The sequence below is a fragment of the Geotrypetes seraphini genome, chromosome 4 (assembly GCF_902459505.1).
Source record: "Geotrypetes seraphini chromosome 4, aGeoSer1.1, whole genome shotgun sequence".
Taxonomy (NCBI): Eukaryota; Metazoa; Chordata; class Amphibia; order Gymnophiona; family Dermophiidae; genus Geotrypetes; species Geotrypetes seraphini.
This window is the reverse complement of record NC_047087.1, coordinates 253962045-253986689: the sequence shown is the minus strand read 5'-3', so window position 1 is coordinate 253986689 and position 24645 is coordinate 253962045. Positions and strand designations below refer to the sequence as shown.

Below are 24645 nucleotides of genomic sequence, written 5' to 3'. Positions count from 1 at the left end.
GTGAAGGGTGAGAAAGGGGGGTCAGGGTGGTATGGAATCATGGTGAACGGTGAGAAAGGGGGTCAGGGTGGTATGGAAGTGTGGTGGAGGGAGAGAAAGGGGCAGATGCTGGTGGAATTGCGGGGAAAGAGACATAAGGGGGAAGGAAAGTGCATGGAATTGGGTTGGAGGGAGAGAAAGGGGGCAGATGCTGATAGAAGTGGGGGGAAGGGAGAGGAGAGAGTGAAATGCCAGATCATGTGGATGTGGGAGAGGGAAGGGAAGAGGAGAAGAGAGTTTCCAGACCATTGGAGGAGGGAAGGGAAGAAGATGAATGCCAGGCTAATGGGGGTGAAGGGAGAAATGGAAGGGGGATGCATAAAGTTTCTAGAACGGAATAGAAAGAGAGAAGATGCCATATAGAAGGGGCAGAGAGAAGTGGTGGAGAGGAAAATGGTGACAGAGTTCAAAAAAGTGTGGGATGAACACAGAGGATCTAGAATCAGAAAAAATAAAGGCCAGTACTAGGTAGACTTGAACGGTCTATGTCCGTATTTGGTTGTTTGGTTGAGGATGGGCTAGGGAGTCCTTCGATGGCTGTGATGGTTTAGGTGGGCTGGAGTGAGCTTTGATGGAGACTTCAGTAGATGGAACCTAAGCATAGAACTGGGCAGAGTTTTAGGTTCTGGCCCAGCAATAGCTACGAAGAAGGAAAATTTAAATTAAATTAGTAATTTAAAGAATGGGCAGACTGGATGGACCATTTGGGTCTTTATCTGCCATCATCTACTATGTTATTATATTGCATGTTTCTGGTAGTTAGTTGATCTTGGTGTTTGGTTGCCAAGAAAAGCTAGATTTCATCTGGCCTGCTCATAAAACCAGAGACCTGTAGCATAGAAAATATTTCTAGGAATCTTCTAGACCATCAGAGATATGACCCAAAATTACTAATCTAAACTTTCCAAAACTTAATGCTCATCTACCAACTACTCTATACAGAAAATGATAGTGCCATTTGTTTTTCTAGAAAAATGATATCCATTTTCTATTTTCTAATCGCTGCTTTTGTGCTACATGTTTCTCATTCATGTGAGGTCCTTGATTTCAACTACTTTCTACCATCCTACCCAGTTGAGGATGCACGAGCTTTGATATCTTGGTGAATGGTAATGATCCAATTTTTTATTTATCAAACTCTGCCTCTATTTTCCCCCTTCTTGATAACATAAAATTCATCTCTTCTTTCCACATGTCTTAAGACACACCAGTTTTCTTTTAATGACAGCAACTTTTTCCTGATTTCTGTGCTTATGACCTTTTCATGTTATATCACTCTGAAGTATCTAACATAGCATTCCCTAAATGTGTTATTCCTCATGCTTTAGAACTCTCTTACAGAAATATTGCATACTGTATGCTAACTGATAAAGACCCCATTTCATTTGGCCAGTTTTATTCTTGATGCAGTGACATATACCGGTACTCCAAATAATCTCAGGTTTTCAATTGATTTCTTCACATGTAGAGATCCTCTGTGCATATCCCATGATTCCTTGAGTTTGTGGCTAATCAAAATTGCTTCCAGATACTTTTGTATTAAACCAAACTACCATATACCCAAAAGCAATTCTCATGAAAACTCCCACATGCAGTGTGCTTCTGTGAGTGACCTCTCAGCTCACTATAGCTTGGATGATGTGTGAAGCATGCAATGACTGTACTTTCTTACAATAAATACTTCTTTGTTCTATGCTTTCATGCTTTATTTTTTTTTTTTACACATCAACTGCTTTACAGTCTATTTGAGCATAAATGTAATTTGAAAGTCTTATTAGTTATTGATTGGTGTTTGCACAACTGAGAGACATGCACGCATTACCTCTTTTGGGATGCTTTTGTGTTCTGTCTATATACTTTTTTCTATAATCTCTGACATACCACTGGGATAACTTAGAAACTCTTTCTTCCTGGTGATTCCCTCTCTCCCTGAACGAGGTCATGGCATTTTGCATTTCATGCTATGAAATGTTATTTCTCACATTCTTGCTTCTGGGCCAGTATAAACAAGACAGGCATTATGGAGGTACAAACAGAGCAATTTCCTTAAGTTCCCATGCCATGGGGGAGGGGGTGTCCTCAAATCTGTTTCAAGCTATAGAAGATACAGTTCATTTGATGTAGGAACTACAATATTTCTGCCCTGGAATCCCATCATATTTAATACTAGCTTGAGTATAAGATTGGGTTGCTGTTTCATCAATTTAAACTAGTGGGTCTCAAATTCAGTTTTATGAGCCAGTACCAGGTTGGAGCATTCCAGATCAGAGTCATGTTCTGGTTCTGGCATCACAGTTGTTCAATGGAATGGATGCTGACACAGTTTCCAGAATGTTTGAGCCATACTGTGGTGCTGTCCTCCTGATGATTAACAACAGATGCGAAAATACAATCAGATAAAGAACTCTGACCTATCTCACTAAGCCTTTCTTCTTCTATAAAATGTATATCCTTGCTTCTGGGGACTCCATTAGAGACTGAATCCACAGCTACATTGGCCACACATCCCTGCTGTTTAGACCCTCCCATCCTGCCCCTCATCCCACCCACCCTAGATTCTAATTACATTTATACTTTTCTTAAGCTGTGTTTAAGTCCTAACCCCACTGACTTGTAAACCACCATATTTGGTCTGCAGGGCAGGATTAACCAATAGGCCAAGTAGGCACGTGCCTAGGGCCCGAAATGGTCAGGGGGGCCCGATGAAGGAGGGCATCAACATTGTTTTTTCCAAACGGCGATGGGCCCCTCCAGAATCGATCGGCAATGCGGGCCCCCACCCCTATGGGCAACGCAACCTCCCCCTTCCCCCATCGATGGAAAGTAAGACAAGCAAGCAACGCGAGTAAGAAAGGCAACGGGAACTGTAATTGTGCAAGCGGTGCTGCTTGCCCAAAGCTTCCCTCTTATGCAGCTTCCTGTTTCTGCCTCGGAACATAGTGGGGTGGGGTGGGGCAGGGGGCCCAGTGTACTTGTGTGCCTAGGGGCCCTCGACGAATTAATCCTGCCCTGTTTGTCTTTCATCCCCTCTGTAGTCTCTGACCTTCTCAGCCTCTTCATCCCTTTGTGTATCTCTACATGAACTGCATATGTTTAGTCACCCCTTTTGACAAATGTGTCTGTCATAATTAGATTGTACGCTCTTTTGAGCAGAGACTGTCTCTTGCATGTTTAATGTACAGCGCTGTGCGCATCGGGTAGCGCTATAGAAATAATAAATAGTGGTGGTAGTAATAGTAGAACTGTAAGCCAGAAAGTGGAGTGTCAGAGAGCTGTAAAGATTGGGAAGTGAGTGAAAATGAACAAGGGCAGATGAGAGTATATGGGAGTGAACACTGGGGGGGAGGGGGTTCGTCTATGCATGTTTTTGTGAGTGGTGGAGACTGGGGTATGTGCAAATGAATAATGAGGCCTCGGATGGAGCACGGAAAATCAGCAGTTAGAGCTGGGTATGTTTGGCGCAGTGGTTAAAGTTACAGCCTCAGCACCCTGAGGTTGTGGGTTCAAACCCAAGCTGCTCCTTGTGACCTTGGACAAGTCATTTAATCCCCCCATTGCCCCAAGTACACTAGATAGATTGTGAGCTCCTCTGGGAGAACAGTATGGAAAATTCAATAAATAAATATTTTGTGTTGAAAAATCCTGGGCACATGTCCTCGGCCCGCCTTGTTCTGCCCCAGCGCCACACCCATCTCGCTCCAACCCTGCCCCCTTCCGCCTCTAGTCCTGCCATTCCGCTCCCAACCCCACCCCCTGAAAGCTTCATCTTTTCATTCCTGACCTCCGGGCTGTGTCTGAGGGCCTCCGAGCATGCGTCGAGCACATATAATGGCATCCGCACATGCTCAGAGGCCCTCTAGACACGACCAGAGCTTTCCAAAACCTGGACAAACTTCTGGGTTTTGGAAAGGCCGTCTGGGCACCCAGACAGTTCTCTAAAAAGAGGACATGTCTGGGTTTTCCTGGACATCTGATAACCCTAGGTATACCTGTGAGCAGTAGAGGTTTGGGTGTGTGAGTGAACTGAAACTTGAAACAGGGGGGGTTGGGATGGTGGAAGAATAAGCAACAGGGGTTGGGAGTGTCTGAGAATGAACAATGAATGTGTTAACTGTTGGGACATTTCAGCATTTTACTATTCAGATAATGCTAAGTAAATGAATGTAGTTAGTTGAACCTCTTGAAGTGCTGTTAATAGTTAACGCACAGTAACTATTCACTTGTTAACTATCAGGCATTTTCCTTGCCCATTCCACACTCCAGTTACTGCATGCTGTTAAAGTACTGATTTAGTTTTAATTATCAGGTAAACATCTAGGGGCAAATTCTATAAGAAGCGCTCAAAAGTCAGGCACCGAATTAGGCACCGTTCAGCGCGATTCAAGTAAAATTGTGTGCTGTTTAGTGAATCACGCTGAGCGGCACCTATTTTGGTGGCGTCCATTAAATAGGCCAGCTCTAGGCACAACTAAAACTTAGGCGCCCATGCGAGCGCTTAAGCACGCTTAAGAGCAGCGATTCTGTAACAAGGCACCTGGCACAAAGCCACGCCCGCGCCTAACATGCATAGCGCCTATTTTTTTAAAGGCCGCCTAAATTTTTAGAGGTGCCTTGTTACAGAATTGCTCTTTCTTGATAGGCGCCTGTGTTTCAGTTAGGGCTGATTAAAAAGCTTAGTTGAGCTTTAATTCGATTTAGACAGGTGCCTATTTAGTTGGGCGCCGCCAAAATAGGTACCTAACATTAGACGCCGGTTACAGAATTTGAGCTCTAATGCAGCTTAAATAAGGGTCTATATTGAAATTTTAATCATCCCTTCTGCATTCCTGACAGTTTTTCAGATCAGAAAGTTGATGAACTAACCCATGGAATATCCCATGGGTTAATGGTCTCTTTCATATGAAACTTTGCTACCTATGCAAATGACTTACGATGTAGTCATTCTTTTTGTGTGTGTGTGTGTGAAAACCAGCATCTGTATTTTCTCATGCCAGTTGTCATAAAATTCAAAATTAATAGCCTGCTATGCATATTTTTGCATTGAAGGAGCTCATTAATTTTGCATTTGAAATAAACTTCTGCATATGGTAGACTACATGTAAATGTTTGCTACATACAAAAAGGGCGAAACTATAAATTGTTTTCCAAGTGGGGCTTCATGCAGAAAAGAGGATGGAAATCTTGAGTTTGGAATTTATATGTGTTTTGGAGCTTTTTCACACATTTATTTATATGAAGACTCACAAAAGCATTTTGCAAGCTAGTACACCAGTCTTTTTGTACACTGGGAAATAAGAAAAAACCCCAAAACAAAACTGTAAAACGTGTACAAGGTGCAGGAATTTATTGAATAAAAACATAGTAACATCAATAAAAATAGTAAAACCAAAATAAAAATAAATAAGGCTGGTTCTTTGGATATACAGAACTCCCCGAAATTCACGGGGGTTCCATTCCAGGAACCCCCATGAATTTTAAAAAACCGTGAATGCAATTTTTCACCTGTCAAAAGGCAAGGGAGATAGGAAAGGGCAGCTGGAGAGGCAGGAAAGAGCAGTTGGAGTATAAGCGGGTGAAGAAAATCACTCATGGTTTGCTCTGACAGCCTCTTCCTGTAGTAAAGTCGGGCTACACCAATCAGGAGCTGCTTTGACACGCAGCTCCTGATTGATGTGGCCCGACTTTACTACAGGAAGAGGCGGTCGGAGCAGACCACGAATGAGTGATTCCGCGATTTGCGAACCGCAAATGCATGGGGAACACTGTAATTATTTTAATTTTGGTTTTACTATTTTTATTGATGTTACTACACATGTGTTTTATGACTTTTAATTGAAAAAATTCCTGCATCTTGTACACGTTCTGCAGTTTTGTTTTGTTTTTGCGTTGCATTTTTTACTGCAGTACCCGCTGGTTTCTTTTTGCCCCACTCACACTGGGAAATAAGAACATTGACCTAATAATAATTTTTTGACTAAAAGTAATTGGGTAGCAGCAGGGAAGATGAGTTTATATGCCCAGGGATACTTCTAGAAATAGTTTCAGTTGGACAAAGAAACCCACTGAGGGTTATGCCACATGTACAACCATCCTTTCCACCTTCAGTTCCCTTTCTTATACCTCCTACCTCCCTCTAGTCCAGGATTGACTGCTCTGCTGAATGTGTTTTAAACTTTCCTTTCAATTAATTGTAGTTCTTTTCTATGTCCTTTTAGCCTATATACTGTCTTGTCCTGCGAGTCAGTAAAGTCAGTATAACAAATACAAAACAGACATAAACATACGAGAGATGTACACGCAGCATGGATATTCAAAGTGCTTCTGGATCATAGCACAGGATAAAGTACAGAAGAAATTAATTTCTGAACTTCCTATTTTAATGATGTGAGTAGAAAATGTCATTGAACTTGATGTGGGAGTAGCTGTGTTCTCTCTCTTTTTTTGGTGATTTTTTTTTTTTTTTAGACAGTACAAGATAGTAGTTTTGTCCCTCTTCTGGGTCTCATTCATTCTGTTCCTATGGGAATAATTCATGATGAATCTTATCCTGCGTCATTGAATATGTTCATGTTTTCTTGCAATGAATCTTCTTAGACGCATGGTCTGTTACACTTCCTAAATGAGCAACTGATGTCTATCTCTCCAGGCTGCTGTCGCCAACGTAACCTATGTCACTCTAATTAAATGGTGTCAATTAATGAGGATTGCATGATGAGAGTCCCAGTGATCAGATCTGCATTGCCTAGTGAGACATGCTAGGATGAAAGTCCCTTTTCTCTAAAGATGTATAACAAAAATCATTGATTCATGAAACGTAAACACTCCACTTGATAATTGGCATTGTGAGTAAGATAATTTGTTTAATTTTACTTCAATTAAATATCAGTTATAGATGAGTGCTTTGCATCGTGTGGTTTGTTTATTTATTATTTTATAAAACTTGCCAACTCACCTTTTGTTATAGACATCAAGGCAAGGCGGGATAGTACGCCTTAGAAGACCGGGATAGTAAGCCTTAGAAGACCGGACGGAAGGGAGCACGTCTCAAACAAATGGTAACGGAGCCCACTAGGGCCCAGGTGATCTTCGACCTGGTACTCACCAACGGGGAAAGCATCTCAGAGGTCTCAGTAGGAGATACGCTAGCCTCCAGCGACCACAACATAGTATGGTTCAACCTTAGGAAAGGCTTCCCTAGATCAAACACGAAAACAAAGGTAATCAATTTCCGGGGCACATACTTCGCATGCATGGGAGATTTCGTCCATCGGACGCTGCAGGACCAAGCGGAGACCGATGATGTAGAAGCTAAGTGGTTAACACTGAAATCAACCATACATGAAGCAACTAGCCGCTTCATAAAATCAGTAAATAAACGACAAAGAAACAATAAACCCCAATGGTTCACTGCGGAGATCTCGCACCTCATTAAGGAGAAGAAAAAAGCGTTTCTCTCCTATAAACGCACGGAGAAAAGAGAGGCAAAGGAAGAATATAGGACCAGATCTACAGCGGTCAAAATGGCAGTTAGGGAGGCAAAACTTCGAGTGGAAGAAATTCTGGCAAAAAACATTAAAAAGGGGGACAAATCCTTCTTCAGGTATATTAGTGACAGAAAAAGGAACACAGGCGGGATAGTACGCCTTAGAAGACCGGACGGAAGTTACGTGGAAGCAGATTCCGATAAAGCCGAACTACTGAATGAATACTTCTGCTCAGTCTTCACCTATGAGGCACTGGGACACGATCCGCAGTTGAAGGCAACACAAAGCACAGAAGACCCGTTTCAGAATTTTGAGTTCACACCAGGTGAAGTTTACAGTGAACTGGCAAGACTCAAGGTGAACAAAGCCATGGGACCAGACAATTTGCACCCAAGAGTGCTCAGAGAATTGAGCGATGTCCTGGCGAAACCGTTGGCTGAGCTATTCAATCTCTCCCTAAGTAAGGGGAAAGTTCCCGTGGACTGGAAATTAGCTAATGTCGTACCACTGTATAAAAAGGGTTGCATGGCAGAGGCTGCGAATTATAGACCGGTGAGTCTCACATCAATAGTGTGCAAACTCATGGAAACACTAATTAAAAGCAAATTGGACACGATCTTGAATGAAGGGAATCTTCGGGATCCCAGTCAGCATGGATTCACCAAGGGTAGGTCCTGCCAATCCAATCTCATCAGCTTCTTTGACTGGGTAACAAGAAAGTTGGACTTGGGAGAGTCTTTGGATGTCGTGTACCTGGACTTCAGTAAAGCTTTTGACAGTGTCCCACACCGCAGGCTGCTAAGCAAGATGGAATCGATGGGGTTAGGAGAGACACTAACTGCATGGGTCAATGATTGGCTGAGTGGCAGACTTCAGAGGGTGGTGGTTAATGGTACCCTCTCTAAAACATCGGAGGTGACCAGTGGAGTGCCGCAGGGCTTGGTCCTGGGTCCACTCCTTTTCAACATATTCATAGGGGATCTGACTCAAGGGCTTCAAGGTAAAATAACACTATTCGCCGATGACGCCAAACTATGTAATATAGTAAGTGAATGCAGTTTACAGAATTATATGGCATAGGACCTGCTTACATTGGAAAGTTGGTCCTCAACCTGGCAGCTAGGCTTCAATGCTAAGAAATGTAAGGTCATGCACCTCGGAAGCGGAAATCCATGCAGGACGTACTTCTTGAACGGAGAAACTTTAACTAGGACTTCAGCAGAACGAGATTTAGGAGTAATCATCAGTGCAGACATGAAAACTGCCAATCAAGTGGAGAAGGCTTCAACTAAGGCAAGGCAGATATTGGGTTGTATCAACAGAAGTTTCGTCAGCCGAAAGCCTGAAGTCATAATTCCGTTGTACAGGGCCATGGTGAGACCTCATCTGGAATACTGTGTGCAATTCTGGAGGCCACATTATAGTAAAGATGTGCGCAGAATTGAATCGGTTCAGCGGACGGCCACCAGGATGATCTCGGGGTTCAAGGGTCTCTCGTATGAAGAGAGACTGAACAAATTGCAGCTCTACACTCTCGAGGAACGTAGGGAGAGGGGAGACATGATCGAAACATTTAAGTACCTCACGGGACGTGTCGAAGTGGAAGATGATATTTTCTTTCTCAAGGGACCCTCGGCCACAAGAGGGCACCCGCTCAAACTCAGGGGCGGAAAATTTCATGGCGACACCAGAAAGTATTTCTTCACAGAGAGAGTGGTTGATCATTGGAACAAGCTTCCAGTGCAGGTGATCGAGGCAGACAGCGTGCCAGACTTTAAGAATAAATGGGATACCCATGTGGGATCCCTACGAGGGTCAAGATAAGGAAATTGGGTCATTAGGGCATAGGCAGGGGGTAGGTAAGCAGAGTGGGCAGATTTGATGGGCTGTAGCCCTTTTCTGCCATCATCTTCTATGTTTCTATGTTTAATAGCTCCCTTACCCCTCCAATCCCACTCCCTGTAATCAAAAGTAATGTTATCAAAACATTTGGTCAAAGAGCAAAGTTTTAGAAGCTTCCTAAATCTTTGTATCAATACAAGAATGACGTCATAATGCCGGGCTGAAGTAGCTGAACACTGACCTTCTGGTCAAAGACAGTTTAACCTCAGAAGCAGTTGCTGGAAAGACCTCAACTCTCTTGCAGGCTCATATCTGATCATTTTTTGTAAGAGACATTTTAAGGAACAAATCACAATGATCTAAAATGTTTTGAATTCCGGCCTCCCCTGGAAGTCAGTGGAGTTCTTTCAAGATTGGGTGACATGGTTATTCTTTTCAGCACCTGTAAGAATACAGACATCTATATTATGCATTAATTGCAATCATCCCAGATTCATCTCTGGTAAATCATTGTCAAACCCGTTGCAGTTCAATCTACTCATTAATAGTTGTTTGCATTCCTCTCAGCATTGCTAATTCCAACTTACCTCACGTTCTGTCAAAGTGACCTCTCCTAGAAGAGCTGAATCTTTTTATGGAATTTCTTGACAATAGAAATCAGTAGCATTACAATTTATGTTGGTGTTCGTAAGACTCTGAAAACCTGGTTTTTGGAACAAAGCTTAGATATATCAGCTAATAAGATGTTTCTAGTAGTATGATGTGTTTTATTATTTTTAAGTAGTGCATTTATATTATTTAGGAGAGGTTTTATTTCCTTTATTTTTTATCATTATTTCATATTACATCATATAAACATTTGAATAGGAACAGGATTATATTCAGGAAACTTTATAATCCAAATAATAATAATCATTTTTACAACTCTATTAAGGGCAACAATTAAATCATTATCAATATAATCCTAATAGAACTAAACCAAGAGTGGGTCCAAGATGAGAAAAATGGAGGATAATAATCAGAAAAGACAAAGAAACTATTTAGGAAATTATACCTGCATTTCCCCTTTCTAAATAAGACACTTTTCATTATAACTGTCATAACTTCAAATTCTATTAAACCTTTTCATTTGGTTTAGCTGGATTCAAAGATAAATCCTGAGATTCTCCAGCACATTGGGATGGCTTTTTACCTTAGAATACTGCGCCCTGAAGCAGTGATTTGCATATGAAACATGCATTTCGGCAGCGGTGCATTCTAATACCTACGGGTATATATTAGGCTCTATGCCACGTTGCAGTTTTTCAGATAAGTCTTTAAAAAAATTAGAAAATATAAAAGTTTAAATAAATAGCTGAGCCGATGATATATAAGCATACCGGTAGAAAACTCCACAAGTTTTAGTACTTTATGTACTTTGGAGTGCCGCTTCTGAGGTTTCTTGAGCTTAAATTGTTAACTTACGTTTCAAATTGTTGGAATCATTTGATGGAGAACTTAGGTGAAAGCATTTCCATCATCCTTTGAGTTTGTGTAAGTGCTTGCACCTAAGGTTAGGCATGAAAATGTAGATTTATGCTAGTATTCTGTAAAGGTTGTTTTGGGGTTGTTTTTTTTGCAGAACAGCCATTATAGATTTGCTGATAGCATCCATGGGCTCGATATTAAGTGCATTTAACTGGCCGAGAATGGCTCCCAGCTGGCTAAATAGCATATAGTCAGCTACCCGCTGCTATTCAGTGGGAGATCGCTGGCTATCTCTCACTGAATATTCTGTTTGGTGGATAACCCAGTGACCGACTATGTCACACATCATAGCTGGTCACCACAATTATTGATCAGCTAACTTCCTGCCCAGAAAGCAGGTCTATCTTTGACCGTTGGGACTTAGCTGGCCAGCCAATGAATATCGGCTTAGCTAGCTATGTCTTGCCCAACCCAAAAAAAGCCCCTGAAATTAAATGTTGGTCGCCGGATATGGTACCAGCATTGAATTTCCAGTTTCGCCATGAGCCATGGGAGACAGCTGGCTATCTTCAGCCTGAATAATGGGCAGCATATATTTGGTGCCTAACTCCAGAACAGGAATGTGTGAAATATTTTATATTGTTTGGAATATACTTTACATAGAAACATAGACAGTGACAGCAGTTAAAGACTATACAGCTTAGCAACTCTGCCCATCCATACCAGCTAATACTGTAAGCTCTACACTACAGTTCTTCCCTCTCCCTTAAAGATCTTCTGTACTTGTCTCATGATTTTTTTAATTCAGATGTAGTTTGTTTGTTTTTTTATCCATCACTTCCGCTGGGAGGTTGTTCCTATTCATAAAGAAATGTTTCCTTAGGTTTCTCCTGAGACTGACCCTTTCACCTTCACCCTGTACCCCCTCATTCCAGAGCTTCCATTCAGTTGAAAGGAGCCTGCTTCCTATGCAATCATGTTACAGAGGTATTTAACTGCAAAAAGTCAGTCACCTATCACTGCACTAATGTCCCACTGAAAAAGAAAACTGTGATTTGGATAGGTGACCGCTAAGGAAGGCACAGTTTACGAAGGTTCCCCAGATGAAGATTGTATTGATCGAAACAACTTTATTGGACAATGTGCGAAGGTTGGGAGATTTTAAATCTAGCCAGCACTGGAGTCCTATGGGACCACTAAGATAAGTGCCAGTGCTTTAAAAGTAACATTTTCACAAGATTGTTGTTTCTGTTTTTGGGTTGAATGATAAATAGTGCACTTTCAACATAACTCTTTTTGAAATAATAGAACACTACAACTGATTTAGGTTTATATATCATCGTTACCTGTAGGAGGATGGAGGGATGCACCGGGAAAGGGAAGGCCCGCCATTTTGAAGAGGTGAGCCTGCCGGCAGGAGGGAGTTGGCATCCCTCTTGCTAGTCTTCCTATAAAGGTATGGGGTTTGTGTGGGGGGTCATTCAGGCAGGAGGGACTGGGCATCTCTCCTGCCAATTGGGGGGAGGGTCTTCTGCCCACCACAGCCAGCTGATCTGATCGTGGCAGGGGAATTTCCCCCTATCAGGTGAGCCAGCAGGACTCCATGAAGCCACAGTTTCAGTGATTCCTGCTAGCTCAGCTGATCAGAGATTCTCCTGCTACAATCAGCGGAGGGCAAAATGTTGTCTAGTTTTAGGATCCCCCAGTAAAGATAGGTGGCTGAAATGTAGGCTAGAGTTTTCTGGCCCTTCATTTCAGCCACTTATCTATGCGTGAATCACACCTACATAGGTGCAATTCTGGCTCCTTTTGTTTAGGTGCTGGTAGGCACCTCAACCTTGCTATTTTTTGCCATTTCTAATGGTGTTTTTCAATTAATTTATGCATCAGTAGGGCGCCCCAGGCACCTAAGTTTAGACAGTTTTAGAATTTCCACCCATTGTACAGAGTACTTCAAATGAGGTCTCATCATAGACTTATAGAGAGGCACTATCACCTCCTTTTTCCTGCTGGCCATTCCTCTTCCTAGGCAATCAAGCATTTTGGCCACCTTAAGATCCTCAGATACAATCATCTCCCTCTCTTTTATGCACTGAAATGCTTTAGTTCTAAACCATGGGTGCCCACACTTTTATGGCTTGCGAGCTACTTTTAAAATGACCAAGTCAAAATGATCTATCAACAATAACATTTTATTAAAAAAACATAAAGCACACTGAGAGACAGAGAAAATATTAATTATTCATATTCCGGGTTTTTTTTCAAAGAGATCAAGGCAGATGACTCTATGCAATGTCACCTCAGTAACAACAATACAAAAATAGACAAATATACCCCCTCCCTTTTTACTAAACCACGAGAGCAGTTTTTGGCGCCGGGAGCGGTGCTGCTCTTGATGCTCATAGGTTCCCTGCGCTAAAAAAACGCTATTGCAGTTTAGTAAAAGGGGGCCATAGTGCAAAATATAGACAGCAGATATAAATTCTCAAAATGGACACATTTTGATCACTAAACTGAAAATAAATCATTTTTCCTACCTTTGTTGTCTGGTGATTTCATGAGTCTCTGGTAGCACTTTCTTCTTCTGACTGTGCATCCAATATTTCTTCCCTTCTTTCAGCCTCCTGTATGCTTCCTCTCCTCTAGACCTCATTCTCTCCCCCATCTTTTCCTTTCTTTCTCCCTGCCTCCCTTTCTTTCTTTCTCTCTCTCTCCATGCCCCCTTTCTTTCTGTCTCCCTGTTCCCCCCTTCTTTCTGTTTCTCTTTTTTCTTTGTCTCCTTGCCCCCCTTCTTTCTGTCTTCATGCCTGCCCCCTTTCTTTCTTTTTCCCTTTCTCCTTGCCCTCCCCCAAGCCACTAGGTTTGCCGCTGCCACCGCCATCGGTGAACAGGCCCCCAAGCCACTAGGTTTGCTGCCACCATCAGGGAACAGGCCCCCAAGCCACCACTGCCCCAAGCTCTCCCTGCAAAAGCATTGTGCTGACCAGCATTCCGCTCCCCGACGTCAATTCTGACATCAGAGAAGAAGTTATGGGCCAGCCAGGCAGCGATTGACTGGCCCAGAATTTCATCTCCAATGTCAGAATTGACGTCGGGGAGCGGAATGCTGGTCAGCGTGACGCTTCTACAGGGAGAGCTTGGGGCGGCAGTGGGGAACATTGGGGAGAGGAAGGCTGATCAGCCTGGTAGATCGAGACAGCAACACGAGTTTATCATGGAGCCATTATATCTTAGTTGCCATTCTTCTGGACCATTCTTCACAGTTTGCAAGATCCAGCCTCATGTTGTCCACACTTTCCAGTGTGTCTACCCTCTTTCAGATTTTGGTATCATCTACAAAGAGGCAAAAATTTCCCAACAATCTTTTCTCATCTTTTCTTTTGGAAAACTGGTTTAATTTTGCAGAGTGAAAATGTTATTCCTTTTTTTTTCTACTTCCCTTCATGCATGTTAGAGGGAGGCGGAATTGATTATCATAGTAGCTAGCTTGGATGTCATACCTTTTTGCTTTAATGTCTGTGTTAGTACCTAGGCATTGCTAGGGAGGGCACGTTTTAGCTTGCATTTTTTTACTTAGCATGGTAGTTGGTGTTTTAAATTTTACATAAAAATTTACCAGATCGAAGAGTATAATCTTTTTAGTGCAAGTTTAATTGCATAGGGCCAAGGATTCATTTTATAGTAGTCATTTTGTCAAAAGAATTGCATAGATAGGCAAAGTTAAAGTTAACTGAGCTATTATTAATACATTATTGCTCCAGAGTTTTTTGGTGCTGATTATGTAAAGAGACATATCTAATTGGCTGTAAAAGTTAACACACATTCCACCGGATTCAATACGTGGAGCCTAGATTTGTGCACTAAACTTTGGGTGTGCTCCTGAGATGCATGTGCAAATTAATTGGCTACTGAACCAATAAATGTTAGACGCTAACAATCTATTAGTGATGTTAAGTTGCATCCAATAGAATATGTGCACACGTCTGGCATAGCACCTAACGCCGTTTTTGCAACAGTTGCACTGGTTACCAATGCAGCAAAGAGTACATTTCAAAGTCTTGTCCATAATCCATCAGATTTTGTATCCTGTATCTCCTGCTGTTTTGAAAGGATGGTAAGTTCCCATTCCAGGATTGGTGGGGCTATGTTATTGGTGGGAGGTGCGAAACTCTAGAATGCTCTGCCAGGTGTTTTGCGATTTTGCACATGCGGAATGGGTTTCAAGAAGATGTGGAAGACACAATTATTTGTTAGTGCCTTTCTGAGTTGAGATGTTACATAATGTAAATATCTGCTAAACGTATTATTTGATGATCAAATTTTATGATAATTGGTTAAAATGTTTATTCAACATTTATGATTGTGATTATGTAAACCGTGTAAATAATGTACGGTATATAAATTTTTTAAAATAAATAATGGCGTGCAACTCAAGAGGGAGTGCGGCCACAGAAGGAACATGGACATGGGGGCATGCTGAAAAGTTACATGTGTTCTTATAGAATACTGCCTCCGTGTGCTTAACTTGGGCAACCGCATTTATACCAAGTTTCAGTAGACGTAAGTGTAGGGTCACCATTTGGCTCTAGAAAACAAGAGGACAGATTCGGATAATTGGGTTTTACTTCCATTGAAAGTAATGGAAGTAAAACCCGGATGTCTCAATCTGTCCTCCTTTTTCTGAGGCCATAGGGTAACCCTATATAAGTCTTGCACCAAACATTAAGCATGGGAATCAACTCTAAGCATGATTCTGTAGAGGGCATGTGCTCTTTATAGAATCAAGTTTAGTGCCAATTTTTTTTTCTAGTGCCCATTTACAGAATTCACCCCATCAAGTGCAAAACCTTGGCTGAAACAGTTGAGATTTGCCATGCAGTTAAGGCAGAGCTCAGTTTGCTACTGCGGGTTAATGGCACAGCAAATAATGTGGAATGCAGTTAGCTGCAGCTCAATAGGTCGACTTACTTCACTACATTATCTGTTGCATTAGGAGTTAAGAACATAAAAACATAAGAATAGCCATACTGGGTCAGACCAATGGTCCATCTAGCCCAGTTTCGTGTTTCCATAGTGGCCAATCCAGTCGCAGGTACCTGAAACCCAAATAATAGCAACCTTCCATGCTACCGATGCCAGGGAAAGCAGTAGCTTTCCCCATGTCTGTCTCAATAGCAGACTCTATTAACTGCTGTTACCATATCCTTTGGCAACGAGTTCTGGAGCTTAACTATTCTTTGAGTGAAAAGTATTTCCGTGCAATTTCATTGAGTGTCCCCTGGTATTTGTACTTTTTTGAATGAGTGAAATCAGTTCACTTTTACCCATTCTGCGCCACTTGGGAGGATTTTGCTGTCTGGGATTTTAATTTCATGTATAATTTCATGCTTTTCTTTTTGTTCTCAAACTAGGGTGGGATGGAGAGTGGGGACAATTATTTTTTATTAATATCTGATTGATTGTAGCTGCTATCTCTGATGATAATTGTATATATAATTTGTAAGCACTGTTCTAGATTTGAAAATCAATAAACTTAAAAAAATCAGTGTTCAGTTGTAAGTTATTTTATTTGCATTTCTTTGTCCTTCTATGATTCCAGTTAAGAGCTCCATTTAAAGTATTAATCCCCCTCCCTTTTTTCACAAAGTCACATTAGGTTTTTTTATCACCGGCCTTGGTGTAATAACTCCGGCGAGTATAGAATACCTGTGAGACTTGGAGTTAATACTGCTGTGGTTAGCGATAAAAAAGCCTAATGTGGCTTCGCAAAAAAAAAAAAAAAAAAAAAGGGGTGGGGGGATAAGTGTTGCTTTCTGAAAATAAAATCAAATTTCTGCCAACAGAGTGATTTAGGAGTTCAACTGGACAGCAGCTTCAAACCTATTACATTTATTTATTCTAAAATTTATATCCCGCCTATTAACTAGGTGGGTAACAAAATACATACACAATGTAATTTACTTCACATACATACAAAAAAAAACCAAACCAAAATAAATACATATATTTTTCATACCGCCATCTTATAAAAATACTCAAATCCCAAAGTACGCCTCAGCAAATAAAAATACTTTAATTTTTTTTCCTAAATCTACCAAAATCTTGAATCTCAACGGCAATTCATTCCACTTAGCAGGCCCAGCATACAACAACATCATCTGGCTTTACTTTCCAACACATAGCCATAATGAAGGTCTTCTATTTATTTTACAATGGAAAAAATGTTTCATTCCCTGCATAATTGCAGCTAAATATCTGATGATGATAGGGTTTCCCATATTTTATAATTCTTTGAATGTCTTTATGGGGCTCATTTATGTCACCTCTAGTGCTAAATTGCCCTGTGCTTTGCGAGTGTGAGCCTTGTAGCACCAGATGAATTTTATTCTCTGGCACTAAATTAATGAGGCGCATTAAAATTCAAGCACTGCTTAAAATAAACACATCTGAAACTAGCATCAGAGTCAGTTTTAAGGAGAGAAGCTGGGAAAATGGATTCTCCCCAGAGGGCAGGCAGATGGGAAGTCAATAAAGCTTTGGGATTCTCAGAGTTTAAAGAGTAGTTCAAAAGCTTGACCGAGCCTTTAAATCCATGTGGACCATCACTTTGCAGTAGTGCTAAATCTGGAGCATTAAAAGAGATACTCTGTGGTACTAAATATTTCTTTCAGCTTCCTTTGCTCTATTTAAAAATAAAAAAAATTTCTTTAACCCCTGGATTCTATATATGGTGCCCAGAATTGCACGCCCAAGATGTGCTTGCAAATTAATTGAGTAACGAGCCAATTAACATAGGTGCTAACAACCAGTTATTAATGTTAATTAGCACTCATTAAAAATTTACAAGTGCATCTGGCTGCAGGCTATGCTAAGGCATGACACCTAAATTGTCTAGTTCATAACTCAAAGGAAGGATGGCCAAAGGCATGTCAGGCAAGCAGAAAGAACACCTTGCCTTGGAATATGAGCAGACAAGCAAAAAAGGCAAGGGCGGTGTCTTTTCACCCAATGATTAAATCTTTATTCAGAAACAAATAGTCCCAACAAGGATCCCTGTTTCGGCGTTTAGGTGAAGCCTTCTTCAGGGGACACTTGGCGAATAGCAGAGTACAAAACTCACTGCTGGGAAAACTCTTGGTTAGGAGAGCGGCAACGCTGTACAGCAATGTGTAATGAAAGTTGCCGTTCTCCTAACCAAGGGATAGATTCACTAAGGGCTCGTATCGGCTCCGATTCATGAGGGATCCGATCCATGTCCGGGGCTGATTCACAAATCATCCTCATGCAAATGAGGGCGATCGGAATCACGCCCCCAACAGACTGAATTGTATCACTGAACAGCGATCCTTGAGCCTGCGTAGACCCATCTGTAGATGGTTTGCGCATGTGCTGGCCCTCTGTGCTCGGTAGAGCAGGAAATTTCTTTTTTTTTTCTTCCCAAGACCATGGTTTTAACCCACTTTTAAGCCCATTGGTTAAAACCATGGGCTTGCACTGCGGGGAAGGGTGGGTGAGTTGGGGCTACAGGAGTTTGGGGCAGGCAGGAGATCGGGGCTGAGAGCAGGAGTTTGGGGCAGAGAGCAGAAAAACAGGGCAGAGAGCAGGGCGGCAGAAGGCAGGGCAGTCGGAAAGGACCTGAGCGACTGGTCCTCAGCAGTCTCTTGTTTGTGATTGGCCAGCCCTGTCGGTGTTGCAGGTTTTTTGCTAGTGAATCGCTGCCTGCCATCATTTGAATGTCGTCCCCCCTCATTTGCATGCGTGGATTGGAGGATGATCAGGACACAGGTTAGTGAATTGGGTCAGAGGGAAATCGGGTCACAAAGGGCTCACGAACTGATTGGTACACGATCGGTTTGCTTAGTGAATCTAGCCCCAAGAGTTTTACCAGAAGTGAGTTTTGTACTCTGCTATTCACCAAGGGCTAGATTCACTAAGCAAACCGATCGTGTATCAATCGGTTTGCGAGCAATTTGCAACCAGATTTCCCACCTGCACTATTCACTAACCTGTGTAGCGATTCGATTACAATCCACGCATGCAAATGAGAGGAACTGCATGCAAAGTAGGCAGGGACGCAATTCCCCAAAAAAATTTTGCGATTCGACTGGGCTTTCCGCTCTTCCTGAAAAGCGACTGCTGGGGACCAGTCGAAAACGCCTTTCCGACTCTCCAACTCTGCTCTGCCCCGTGTCTCCTGCCTGCTCGCCCCGATCTTGCAGCCCTGCTCTGTCCCATGTATCCTGCCTGCTCAACCCGATCTTGCAGCACTGCTCTCTGCCCCGAAAATGAAACCTGCGGCGTCTGTCCCTGCTCTCTGCCCCGATCTTCCAGCCCTGCTTTCTGCCCTGAACTCCTACTCTCTGCCGCCTTCCTTGCAGAGCAAGCCCATGGGTTTAAAGCGGAGCTGCATGCTGCACTTCAGCCCCGCTTTGAACCCGTGGGCTCACACTGCAAGGAAGCCGGCAGAGAGTAGGAGAGTCTGGGTGGCAAGAGCAAGGCCTGGAAGGGGAGAACAGGAGGGTGCATGCAGAAGAGTAAAAACAAAACAAAAATGGCCCCGGCTTGGATGGGCATGCGCAGTCCATCTACAGATAGTCTGCGCATGCGCGCAGATCACACACCAGTGATCCGGGCAGGCAGATGGAGGCGTTCCTCTGATCGCCCCCATCTGCATATTTGTTTTTTGTGAATTCGTCGGATCTGCCTGGATTGGGCCCGGATCGGGCCCGATTGTGCAGGTTAGTGAATCGTGCCCCAAGTGTCCCCTGAAGAAGGCATCACTGATACGCCAAAACAGGGATCCTTGGGACTATTTGTTTCTGAATAAAGATTTAATCATTGGTTGAAAAGACACCGCCCTTGCTTTTTTTTGCTCATAGGCATGTCGGGGGCATTTTGACAAGTTGTGCATGTATGCCAGGTTCTAATCTAATCTAATCTAAGCCTTAGATTTATATATCGTATCATCTCCTGAAATAGGGGCTCGATTTACATAAGGCTTCAGTAAACAGGGAATCGGTTTAACTAACATGTGAATTACTAAACAAAAGACAATTAACACACCTTAGTACATTTCCCCCAAACTGTTGAAATGGCTTTGTTTTCATCAATTTACGAAAAATCTGGAGAGAGAAAAAAGTTCTAATATAACTAGGAATTTCATCAGGCATGAGTTTGGTGCCTCAAATTAGGCATGGAAAACAGTGCTAAACATGATTTTATAAGGGCACTTTGGCCCTGATTTTATGCAGTGTCAAATATTGAACATCGTTTGCTGAATCCAGCTCTAACTGCTTGCGTTGCCTTCTTATGCGTAGTTTACTAGCAGCACAATGCAAGCAGTCACAGATTGCAAGTTTTAGTACATTTTGGAAATAAAATGGACCTCATTTTAGGATAGATTTACGAAAAGGCACTATCAAGTTACATTAACACACATTAGCACGTGGTGTTTACACCCTGTCCCTTTTTTATATAGTAGGACTACCTTATAATGAATGATAGTGCACACTTTTACAGTGATGCTTTATAGTAGTCCAGTGGGGTCCAGAGGTGGGGGTGATGCTCTGGCCTCTCCAGTGCCACAAAGAAAATGGTGCCCCTAGTGGCCATATCGTGAGACAGCTGCTTAGGGTGACATTTCCTTTCTGACACCAAAGAAGCTAGGAGCGATGAGGAATCACTCCTGGCTGCCTCCCCCCAGGCCACTAGGGATTATCAAGGTAGTCACCAGGGGGGTTTAGTGGGCTTGAGGGGTCAATATGGGGGGTTTATGCCACAAGGGGAGGGGTCGTGTTCTCCACAAACAGTACTTCATAACATGTTCGTTTATAATTTTTACTTATTCATTGGTCTTCTGAAGTGCCAGTATTAGCCAATTGGTTTGAGTGGCCAAATACTATGTGGCACTAGCCTCCTCATCGGACCGTTATGTTTTATATAAAGTGCTTTAGAGCATTAGTGCTTCTATACTTCAGTGCTTGAATAAATAAATAAATAATTAATTAATCTTTCAACTTATCTTTTTTTTCTGCATTTTCTGAGTTTTCCCTTTGTCAGTAGTTATCGGGAAGGGACCTGTCATTCCGACATGTTTCGCCCGAAGGCTGTATCAAGAAAAAGTCCCTCCTTCTGCTTTAGCTCCACACCATCCCAATCATTGGTAATTTTGTGACAAAGGGGAGGCGTAACATAGGTAACATTGGTAATTTTGTGACAAGGGGAGGGGACACATAGGGGGGGGGTTCGTACCATGAGGAATCAGTATGGGGGGGTTTGGTCACAGGGGGGAGGGGGTCAGCATACGGGGTTCGGACCATGGAGGAACTTTATCTCTGCAGCCCGGGAGCATCAGGCCATGGCTTTTCATGGCCTGATGCTCATGGATGGTAGAATAACCATAGCAAAGAGCTGGGGTTATTTTGCCATCAGTTTTGAGCCCTAACGCTACCTGAGGTATTTCACCACAAGCCACGTTAAGCAAATTGCACAGTAATGAAATGCAAAACATGCATTTGAATCTCATTACTTAGCAATACGCGGTGACTTAAATATTACCGTGGTATTGTTGGCTCTGCAACATTAGGCTGTTGAAGTCACAGTAAGGGCCATTTGCTGTGACTTAACCCTTTAACTGCTTGATGAATTCCCTCTTTACTTGTAAATTTTAATATCATTAGCCTCAAACTATTAGAAAGATTTGCTGTTACATTTTGTTGTAGGCTAATTAGGTACAGGACATTTAATCCTGGACATTTGTCAATTGTAAATGTAGGCTTTATTGACGGTATAAAAATCAATTTGAATTGGTATCTTTTCTGATGACTTCAGATATGTACTTTAACATCATTTATGCCAAAGAAATGCAATGTCCAAGCCACACCCCTTCTCCTCACACCGATTCTTTAATGCAGAAGCCAATGGCATGCCTCCTGCCCCCATCTGCAGGAGTCCCCAAGCAAGCATGGCCCAAACTGAGCATGCTCGAAGTCCATGCGTCAGCCAGCTTGGGGCATGCCATGTACAATTGCATTACAAATCAGTGCGAGGAGGAGGGGAGCGACTCGGGCATTGCATTTCTTAGGCTGGTGGGGTGTCAGTATCCCCACCAGACTTTAAGGGGGTGCTGTAGGTTTGAAGGAGACCCAAGACCAAAGAGGGAGGGGGACATGCTCCCATGGCTACGACACAAGGAAAGAGTGAGAGAGCAGCGTTTCCAGTGTTTATCCAATAAACACCTATCATACAGCCCTTTTTACTGAAGTGTAGTAAATTTTGCACTTACGTAAGCACAGTTAACACCCAAATTACTGTAAGGTAAATCCAGGGGGGTTGCCTGCATTTACATGGAATGTTTTACCTGGAATGAAAGCATAGGAAAATCCACACTTTCTGACAATGCAGTAATGTGGTGTGGGCCTACCCATATATAGAAATCACTGGCATAGCAGTGCTCCATCTCCACATCCCTCCCTGGCAACCAATACCCCTGCTCCTTGACCTATCTCCCTGATTGGACCTCCCAACACAACCTGGTTCCTTAAATGCACAATGTATTTAATGTTTTTATATGTTATGTGTGTGTTCTCTGTGTGCTATCCTATTTTATATGGCGTTCCTTTTTATTTATTTATTTAGTAATTTTATTGATCTATCAAATTTTAATAAACATAAACATATCCGCTCCCTTCCAATCACCTCTCTGACCCCCTCCAACACACCCAGTCCTCCTGATAAGACCTGAAATCCCCCAACACAGGCATCATCTCCAAGTAGAATCTGAAGGCCTCCTACAATCCTTACTCTACCTGACACCTACCTAAACCCCCTGATCACAACTCCGGCACCCTTGTTCACAACAGGTATGTCAGTAGTTGAACCTCGCCATCCATATTTGAGCTCTCCACCCATGTTCCTCTTGGTGTGTACATTTAAGCCAGTCACTATTTCAGGGCTGGTTTTAGGCATACAGGAGATCAGAGCAGAAACGGGGGAGGAAGTCCCAAAGCCTGCCTCCAGGTTATGTCTCCTGTAGCATGGGAGCCGCTATAACATGGGGGTCCAGGGCAATTGCCCTATTTGTCATCCCTTAATGTGGCCCTGGGTATTTTATAAAATACTTTTTATGGGTGTATATGGCCACAAATATTGGAAAAAGACTAACAAATTACTTCTTCAATATCCTGATTAAAAGGTCTATGACTACAATTTTATGTATTTGTATCTGGAAAATAATAAATGACTTATTAAAAACGGGATGCTAGACTACATATGCTGCTTCTGTAACATTCTAGTCCCATTTTGCTACATTTACTCCAGCTAATTATCATATTTATATTCAGTTGGTGCATAGTGAAAATGACTTATGAGGCTTTAACAGTCTCTTCTTTTCTCATTACCAGAACAATTTATATTTGCTAATTGCCTGATGTTGGGTGATATAATTCTTCATAAAACACCCCCCATTTTCTGAAAAAGGGAAGCATACTTCTGAAATGAGTTTCTCAATGCAGTTTTTTTTTCCCCTACGGTTGTTAAAACAATTTTCAGTCCGTATTTCAAACCTCTGTATAGAATGATTGATAGATAGTTACATTTATTTTAATGAGTATTTAAAATGATCTCAATATATTAGTCCTAGCCATGCTACCAATCTTCACTAATAGCAGATAGAATTACTTTATAACAGCAACGTCTTAGATGATGACAAATAAGGACCAATTAGTCCATTCAGTCTGACCAGGTGTCTTCTTACCTGTTTTTGTATTACTTTGGGTAAATAAACAAGCTAGATCTTCCTGTGGATTGCTCTAGCACTGGTGGGCATCTCTCTACTTCCCCAGGGCTGGCATTCCACCTCGACTGGCAACTTGCAGATGACTTAGAACTGTTAGTTAAGTCTTTAAGATCCCATACTTGAACCCTGTTCCCACCACTACTCTCCCTCTATCCCAAACATTTTCAGACTTCATCTCAGCACCTCCATCTCCATTGACTGGCAACTCCAGGCATCAAATAAGATTCTCTGTACAGTAGCTTGAAGCTAGGTGTGGAAGACCATTGTGGGCTCTTACTAAAGATTTATGTCTGAATCTGTATGCTAGCTCAAAGATGTGTTTGTGTTTATTGAGGTATGGTCTCCAGGTGGAGAGAAAAGGATGATTTCCAGGAGTTCCCTGTGGGAAGGTGGGAGGCTAGAGCTGGATTGGTCTTGGGGCAGGATGCACAACGCTCCAACAACACAGTAATAAATACTGTTTTGGGAGAGTTTTAATTTACAGGGTGATGCTCAGCACAATAACATGCAAATTATGTGCATGCTATTTGTGCAAAGTGCCCCAGTAAAAATTATTTATTTATTTAATTTATTATCTATCCCATCCTCCCCAAAGAGCTCAGGATGGTTTACAGGTCAACATACACAATATACAGTTAACAGGTTACAATTTCCCATAGTTACAGTACAAGTTTTTCTTCTAACTCATCACATACTAGGGATCTAATACCAATATCCATAATATACAGTTTTACAGGTTAAATTTGTCATAGCTACAGTGCAAGATTTTTCAATACAAGTTTTATCCTAATGTGACACATACTGAGGATCTTGTATCAATATACATTTCTTTGTAATCTGTTGGTCTTGGATGGGAGAGTTAGGTGAACAGGTATGTTTTTATTGCTTTCTTAATGTTGAGGAGTCCTTCAGGGGATCTAATCTGTGGAGGCAGTTGATTCCAATGACTCAGTATGAAGAGGGAATAGTAACATCATTTGGCAGTTTGCAGTTGAAGGGCATGGCCAAGAGGTGTTA

At 42.2% G+C, this 24645-nt stretch overlaps 1 protein-coding gene across 5 annotated transcripts in view; it reads left to right on the top strand.

Annotated features, from left to right (window-relative positions):
• PRKG1 (protein kinase cGMP-dependent 1) overlaps window positions 1-24645 on the top strand; it is a 1424783-nt gene that overhangs the window by 272907 nt on the left and 1127231 nt on the right. Inside the window, exon 1 of one of the 5 annotated variants that reach the window (XM_033943782.1) lies at window positions 6363-6423. The exons of the other annotated variants lie outside the window; for them this stretch is intronic. Coding sequence (XP_033799673.1) covers window positions 6419-6423 — 5 coding nt within the window. The 5' untranslated portion in view covers window positions 6363-6418. Of the gene's footprint in view, window positions 1-6362; window positions 6424-24645 lie in introns of those variants that run through there. 5 annotated transcript variants of the gene reach the window in all.